The 8,667-nt window shown below is 42.1% G+C and overlaps 1 protein-coding gene across 1 annotated transcript in view; it reads right to left on the bottom strand.

The window, feature by feature from the left end:
* Positions 1 to 5,580: 5,580 nt before the first annotated feature.
* The window catches only part of LOC103923628 (selenoprotein O), a 12,408-nt gene continuing 9,321 nt past the window's right edge, over positions 5,581 to 8,667 (bottom strand). The window contains exons 7-9 of the mRNA XM_009332015.1: positions 8,644 to 8,667; positions 7,199 to 7,355; positions 5,581 to 6,533 (exon numbers count right to left, since the gene is read on the bottom strand). The exon at positions 8,644 to 8,667 is cut by the window's right edge and continues 8 nt beyond it. Of these exons, the coding sequence (XP_009330290.1) occupies positions 6,348 to 6,533; positions 7,199 to 7,355; positions 8,644 to 8,667 (367 nt within the window). The 3' untranslated portion in view covers positions 5,581 to 6,347. The remainder of the gene's footprint in view (positions 6,534 to 7,198; positions 7,356 to 8,643) is intronic.

Raw genomic sequence — 8,667 nt, 5'->3', positions numbered from 1 at the left:
GACTGTCCTTGCCCAGCCAAAACAGCAGCAGGGGAGGAAAGGAACAGTACAGACCTTCAGGTTTTTTGCATGCCCTGGCTACGGAGAAAGATTAAGTGCAACTTCTCCCCTTGGGTTTCTGCTCCCCTGTTAATTAGGCAGCTACTGCAAAAACTGAATGATCGGTTATTTATTATGCACAGAAAAAAAAGGCAGTCTGTACTCGTGTCTGTCTGGAAGTTTATCACTACCCCTCATGTCCTTTGATTTATATGCCATGGTACCTGTCCCATGTCACTGGACAGCTGCATCCATCAGTTGTAAGGCTGATCTCGGGGTGGGGGAGAATAGAGGTGCTAAAAGGCCAGGGGGAGGGAGCGCAAAAGCAGCATTTTTATACAGTTGAGCGCAACCGAGAACTGCCACTGCACAAAAAAAACACCCTCCCACTGTAAATGCATGAAGCATAAAGCCAAATGAAAAGAAGATGTAACATAGGTATTGGTTGTATTATTTAGAATATAGCCTCGACTGTGTGATCTTACACTAGATGCGATAGCATCGTGAAACCCTCCTGTTGGGTTTACATCCATTACCCTCAAGTATCGCCTGGCTCTGGAGGGGTAAGTGCAGGTTATTGCCTCTACCTGTCTCATACTGACTCTGGTCAGAGGTAAAGCTGCCCGAGTCCCATCCACCTGTGTAACAGAGCTGGAGGGTCTGTTAAGAAAGGGCCTTGCGCCTGCTTGACATGATCCAGCACAATTGAGCAGACTGAGTGTGTGGTGGCACGTGATGTAATGAAGGGTGCTGTGTGGAAATACACACAAATGCGTGAAGCATGGATCTGACAAAGTAAATTCAGGATAACAGAGGCCTTAATTTGCTCTTTCAGTGGACCCTGGAGGTTGCCTCAGCCCTTTGCTTGGATGCACTCCATGCAAAGGAACAAGCAGCAGGTTTGGCTTAAACCCGCTTCCATCACAGACAAATAAATTGAAATGCAGAATACCAGAAACAATCCTGTTCAACAGATACTTTGGAGTGCGGAGATTTACCCTAGTTGAAGCATCCTGAGGAGCCACGTGTCTGGGCTGGAAAGCAAGCTACATCAGAGCTGGGTGACACTCTGATACTACCTCAACATTCCTAATTACTCATTACTTTTAGTATTACCTAAAAAGCAAGTAAGTTGGAGAATGCAATGGAAAAAAAAAAAAAAAAGACTATAATCTCTCTTCTTTCTGAATTGACCTAGTCTACAAGCAAACAAATCCCACTGCATGAGGATCCAGGTGGCCAAGCACAGTACAGATCAAGAGCCATGCAGAACTCCAGCTAACAACCTCCTCCGAACCTGCTCTATCATTAAAGGCCCCAGAGGGCAATCAGCTGCTGCCAGTGTCCCCAGGTGAGATTTTCCAAAAGGTAAGAACACCAGCACTGAAGTGCACTGAGCCAGTCAGCCCCAGAACATTCACAGAACAATATAGGTTGGCCAGGATCTCTGGAAGTCATCTAGTCCAGTCCCTGCTTCATGCAGGTCCAACTGGACAAGGCCCTGAGCAGCCTGCTCTAGCGACATTTTGAGGATTACCAAGGATTGAGATGCTACCACCTCTGGGCAACTTGTTTCAAAGTTTGGCTGCCCTTGGGGTGTGTGGGGGGGAATTATCCTTATATCCACTCAATTTCCCATGTTGCAACTCTGTTCATTGCCTCTCATCCTATCACTGTGCTCCCTTGAGAAGAGTGTGCCTCTACCTTCTCTACACTCTCCCGGTAGCTGCTGTAGACACAGCAAGGCATTTCTCCTCAGCCTTCTCCTAAGGCTGAAAAAACCCAATTCTCTCTGCCTCTCCTATGCACACCACACATACTCTGTGCTACTCTGCCCAGGACTAGTTTTTGGCTACACCACCACCAAGGCTCAGAACAAGTACACACCACTGCTCATCTGCCTGCCAGTGCAAATATTTCTCCCCTTCAAACACACATTTCTCCTTTCTGTGCACCCTCCCTACACCCCCCATCCCCCTCCCCCCCTCAGCACCACCAAGGAAAAAGCATAAGCTTTGCTCAAGGAAGCCATAACCAACCAACTAATCTGTTAAAATAGCTGATGTAATGTTAACAAGGAACTGGTTTTTGTTAAAAGCCAATCGTAGGACCGCATAAGCCCCTTGGCTTTGCCAATAACTAGCTGTGGAGTAAGTGGAGAGCGATCCTCACCAATAAATTGCCTCCCGAGCCTCTGGGCTCTCACAGCTTGAAGGGAAGTCCCCTGTACTCAGGCTGCAGGAGTAAGAGGAGGCCCTAAATGCTGTAGAGCCAATTTACAGATCGCTAGATCCTGATACACTATTTCCTCATGTGCAAGGGGACCACATGCCAGGGCATCCATCTCGTCCAACATGCTCTATACTAGAAGTTTTTCACTCTGAAGAGTCCCATTCTCTACAATATCACTGAGATCTTTGAAAGAAAATTATCTGCATGAACTACTCAATCCAGTTTAAATAAACAAAATGCATCTTTGCTTTCTACCCAAAGGCCTACTTCTGTAAGCGGAGTTTAAAATTGCATCCTGTATCTGTTGACATCAGGTGGTGGGTTTTATTCTTCCTTACATCACCGGAATTAAAAAAGGTGTCAGCATATAGGTCTTACGGCCAAGTAACTAAGAGGGAGGTTTCTCTTTGAAAAAGGTGAGGGTCCTTACCTTGCTCCAAGCATACTACCAAAATCGCTGGCGAGGCAGGAGACCATACCTGTGATAATTCACTCCTCAGAAAACACTGCAAAAATACTAAGTGAGGTTTCTCTGATGTTAACACAGAGCAAATACTTCTAAAGAAGTGAAGCCTGCTTAACAGTATGGTTAACAGCAAAAGTCTTTCAGGAAATATGCATGAACAAGAATATTAAAATTGCATTTTTTATTTTTTTAATAAAAGAATCAAAGAAAGCCGCAGCACTTGTTTGGGGAAAAAAAAATCCCAGCCCCAACACACAAAACATTCCAATGTGAGAGCTGACAGTAAAACATTCGGCAATTGTAGATTTACAAGCTCATGAAGCAGACTTACGGTGAAATCTTACGAAGTCATGACAGGAGTCCCACTACCACGTGAGACCATCCAGAGACCCGTCTCCAAGAGCTTCTCATTTCAGTTCTATAATCTGGGTGCCACTTGCTTTTATGCAAGGGTAGTTCAGGCTGTACAGCCACAGACTAAGTCTAATCAAGCGTTTCCACAGAAAGCTGTTGATGTGAAGAGTCACCAAGTCATTTTGAGCACAAGTCCATGGCTTTTATGCAAGCAGAATATTTGACCAATAAGAAATATTATTTTCAGGTTTACCTATTGCAAATACAAGCTGTAAAAATCAAGACGCAATTTATGATTCAAGTATTTAGACTCCCAAATTTTATAAGCTGTATTCCCTTCTCTCTGAAGAACTGAGCTAAGAGATAACGTTCTTACCTGGACAAAATTTGCTCTAATTGTCCTGAACAACCTCCTGCTTCCATACTGCTCCAGGAACATGAACAGAAGAAACTCACTATCAGAGCTGAAACTACTATCCGCCTTTTGAAATGAGGGTGCTAGAAGAGCACAAGCATTCCACTTGGCTCCTGATCATCGCTCTTCTTCAAATACAAAGCATCGATATTATTGCATGCACTGAGAAACTGAGCAGTTGAACGTCAGCGTGGTTAGACTATGTGAATACCCTCTTAGTATTTCTACCAGTTGGTGAACATACTGCATCCATTACAGATATAACTTTACTGAGTGGCACACCAAAGCAGCCACACCAAGGGTCTGCATTCATCATTTCAAGCCTTCTAGACCTCTTGCACTTGATCTATATGTAAGCAAAGAATGCATTTAGCAGGAAACGACACCACATTTTCATTCCTCACTGTTACATTCAATTTCCCTTTTTAAGGATAAAATTGCTAGAAAATTATTTCAAAGTATCTCTCTCCCTCCATGATTTTGGTGTTATAGGTGCAAAATAATTTGTATCTTTAAATGCAAAATAATTTAGTAGTTAATTCAAATTCTCCTATGTCCAAACACACGGTTATAGTATCATTCTCCTTCTCCATACCATTATTAATAGAGATCTACCCATCCCCCCCAATTAATATCGGAATGCCGTTAAAAAAACTTGATCCCTTATGTATGATGTAAAGTCATTACTTTTTAGACCATTCTGTTAAGACAAACGCTTAGGCAGAGCTCCTCCAAAATACTGTTCCCCTCTGCCTCCCAAGAGGACAGATATAAATTGAGAAACAAAATCAGCAGAGTTATGTGGATCAGCTTGGAGCAACTTTCCCCCTCCCCCTTACTCCCTTCTGGACCAGGCATAGCATAAGAGACCACTGGTTCTGCAAATCTGTCAGGGCTATGTTTGAAGTGTCTTTCAAATTGCCAGCACACTTCCCTTCCCCCTCCCTCCCCTGGCACAGTCCTTTTTACCCAGCACTGACTTTCTGTTAAAGTTTCCATTAAATGGTCTGGCTCCAGTACCCCCAGGTTCAGAGGGAGGATAATCCCCGATGACAGTCTGGAACTCCTACAGAAATAGATTATCTCTAGAAGACGACCAGCTGCACTGGCTAGCATTACTTGTTGTCCACTTCCTCAAGGTATGTCCTCCTTCAACTACACCATTCTTCCATGGTAGGTAAATGTAGGTAAATACACCTTTAAGTTTGTCCTTTTCCGTAAGGACTCCAAAATGTCACAGAAAGCGCCGCGTTTGTCAGAGGTTCTAGTTTGTCACAAATCATTATGTAGCATCAGTTTCTCCAGATCGAAGGCAAGACAGAATGATGTTTACATTCAAAGCATCATCTAGTTACTGTGGCAGCAAGGAGGACAAACTGTTTATTAGTACAGATGGATAAGCAGTAGCCCAACTGTTCTCCCTGTTTTTTGATAGCTTGTATTTTGAGGAAGACTTAAAAGAGCACAATTCAACCTGAGCTAACACCAAGCTTGCACAGGGGTGGAGGAAGAATTTGCTAGAGTACACTTAAACTCACAGTGTAAGACGGTGGTCTCTTTGGAAGAGAGAAACCTTTGCATTAAACCAAACTTTTCCCAAGATTTCAGGTATCTGAACCAGTAATAGAGTCCTTTAGAAAGAAATTCAGAAAGCTAAGTAATAACCAACTACGGAACAACTTTTTTTTGCTGATGGCAATAATGGCAACCAACTTTCCCCTGAAACCTCAACTGAAACACTATCAATAAGTAACTTGAAAGCAAGTCAGCTCCCGTCCTCCTCCCATATCCTCTGCAATCTTTTACACAAGCTCAAACAGCATGTTCCTCAATGGCAACTTTCAGCGTAAAGATTTTCAAAGGCCACGGAAGCAAACTAAGAAGTACAAGACCGGAGTGGGAATGGAAGACTCCCACTGACCAGCGTGAACGAACAGGTACCTCACCTGCACGCTTCTCAATACAAGGAGACACTGTTAAGAGCACACAAACAAACAGACGGCGAACCTGGATTTGAGTACAGGGGCAATTCAAGGTTCATGCTAATTTGGCTAACTGACCTTGCCCGAGCCAGTTCATTTACAAACTGCACCCATGATTTTAGTAAATATTTACCTGTGTTGTATGCAAACACACTGAACCTGAAGAAACTTTACCACCGTGATTTTCAAGTGCAAATACATATAGTCTCCTTAATTCTGCTCTTATTGTATTAAAAAAAAAAATCAAAACCAAAGCCACCACCACATTCAATTGCTCCCCCCAAATCCTAGCCTGCACAAATTCTCTAAAAATAGGTAAATATCAATCTGAAAGTTCACAAGAAATGAACGACTTAATTAAATGAAACATAGCTTAAAACAAGCAACACAATCTATTCCTCCATTAGAGAGAACTAAAAGTCCCTGCATAGAGAAAGCAGTAAATAAATGTTAGAAGTACTATTAGTTAAGACATCAGACAAAAACAGATCAGATTCCTGACTTGCTATTTTTGTCTTCACATAACAACAACTCCATTTGGATGTTCGAAATTCAGCCTGCCTCAACATAAAACACTGCTTTCTACTTGCAATGCGGTATGAATAAAGGAAAGACTTTCAGTCTCAAAACATTTAAATCACTGATGTATACAGGCTGTCGATTGCCATTGGTTTGTTCCAATGATCCACGATTGCTTCAAATTAAGCACAGCTGAAGACTGTTGCAGATGCATCCAAATGTAGGGTTGTTTCAATAACTTAATAGCACTTTGATGTTTGCCTTGCTGAATTCTTCACTGCTGAAGGAGGATCAGAGTCTTCAGTTCACAGCAAAAAATAAAACAAGGCAGTTACGAAGATCATGTAACACAGAGCTCCGAAGCCCACAGCGGAGGTTTACTGCAATATGGTAGTCTGCTTCTGGTCTCTTGAGCACAAGCAGCTGCCGTAGCAGTTGCCCCCTCCTCTTCCGCATCTTCCTGTACCTCCCTGAATTCTTCTGCTTCTTGGAATGGATTCTCCAAGAGTTTCAGGACATTTCTCACCTAGACAGAAAAACATGGCATGGTTATGAGAATTTAGGAAGTAAAGGCAAAATGATGTAGAGAAGAGCCTCGCACCAAATAATGATTGAGTATATTGTATTTAATACACAAGTTCCAGACAAGCAAAATATGAAATAGATGAACAGTATGCACATCAAATAAGCTGAAAACTGTAAAATCGTAACTGGCTGAGTCTGTATCTGCACAGAACTCAAGCAACTTGAAAGCCAAGTCTCAAATACAAGTTCTTGCATCATTTCTCAAAATAAATAAGTTTTCCCATATTCTGCACATTAACAATCCACATGCTGAACTCCACAGGTGAAAGCCATAACTTTTAAAGATAACACTTAGCACAGCAAGGAGCAGTATAAATTAATCCCCAACTGCCTCCCAAGGTAAAAGCAGGGGTAAGGATCTTGTCCTGGGATCAGCCTACAAAAGCTGGTGAAGTTCAGATTCAGATTTTCAATTCCTTTCTTTGTTCTGCAGTCATTAAAACCACAGCTTCCTCAAAAATAATACAGACCTTCTGAACAGTAAATTCCCAATCCCCTTACTGCCTGAGATGGCAGAATGAATCTCGCCTAGCATAAAGTCAGTCATCAACAGCACCACTACACATCCACGCAAACCTAGAGAGATGTGAAATAGTAATAGCATACCTCTGAGAAATCCCCATTTTCAGCTGCTTCTATGGCATTCTGGGCGATATAATTTCTCAAGATATATTTTGGATTGTTTGAATTCATGACTTTCACACGATCAGTATTCCAGGTATCAGCATCACTAATACTTTCTATTTCTTTTTGCAAACGGACTCTGAAATTAAGCAAGTGAAAGCAGCTGGTTTGGTTCAAGAATCACATGTAAAACTTGACCTGTTTCCTTGCCTTGAGATCCTTAGTTTGCAGTTCTTAATAAATATTACATCACCTATAATCCTCTCAGTTTGTAAAACCCAGCACAACAACAGGTTACAAAACACCACTTCATTTAAAAGCAGCATTACAGGTCATCAGCCGGTCCTGATGAGGCTTGAGGAAGTGGTGCACCTTGCATATTCTCTGAAAAGTCAGATTCCGACACTGGTGCACCGTCTGTTCTGCACTGCTCTGCAAAAACCTTCACATTCAGAACTTGGCTTCAGTATTTCTGTGCTTGTTTATTGGTTAAAGCTTTTGATGTTCCGATGAAAGTAAAGCGATGCAATACAGCTGAGGCAGTCTGATCTACCCATTAGCAGGAATACTTGCTAAAATTCTCAGCCCCCTTGGAGAACAAGATCACAGGCAACCAGGTGAGGAAAGGAGTCCTGTCCTAATCCATGCAGCAGGAACAACTAACGCTCTACTAAAGGGTCGTCTTTGTAGAAAATCTCCTGCTAGCATTGAGTTTTTAGGATTTTAAGTTATGTCTGTTAGAATAGTCTGGACATTTCTTTTCTGGCCATGACTTCTTTTACAGCTACTCTTTGATTAAGAATACTTCTACTTGCTTTCTATATTAATACGTAGATTTTTCTTTCAGAAAAAGAGATGTAAAAGGATAAAATGCTCAGAGATCAGGCAGCTGTAGTTACTGAGCACTTTAATAGCTCACAACTAAAACTAGACTCTGCTAGAATCAACATCAACATTCTTGAAGCACTTTTAATACTAGATTTGATGCGAGGTGATTTCTATACCCCCAACTCCTCCCCAAAATCTAGTAAACAAAATGCAGATGCCCTTGAACTTGCACAACAACAGAGATACTGATCTTGGAGTAGTTAATATTCTGAATTGCATGCCCCCCACACCCCTCCCAACCTATATACTTTGAGATAGGGTGTCTTTTGTGAGACAGGCACACTGTCCTCAAATAAAACGCAGCACAAATACACTGCTCTGACTCCTCCCCAAAATCTAGTAAACAAAATGCAGATGCCCTTGAACTTGCACAACAACAGAGATACTGATCTTGGAGTAGTTAATATTCTGAATTGCATGCCCCCCACACCCCTCCCAACCTATATACTTTGAGATAGGGTGTCTTTTGTGAGACAGGCACACTGTCCTCAAATAAAACGCAGCACAAATACACTGCTCTGAATACTGAGAAACCTTACCTGTATTTCTCCAGCCACTCTTTC

The sequence above is a fragment of the Pygoscelis adeliae genome, unplaced genomic scaffold, assembly GCF_000699105.1.
Source record: "Pygoscelis adeliae isolate BGI_AS28 unplaced genomic scaffold, ASM69910v1 Scaffold49, whole genome shotgun sequence".
NCBI lineage: Eukaryota > Metazoa > Chordata > Aves > Sphenisciformes > Spheniscidae > Pygoscelis > Pygoscelis adeliae.
Note: the sequence above shows the minus strand (reverse complement) of the source record. Positions and strands in the feature narration are given on the sequence as shown.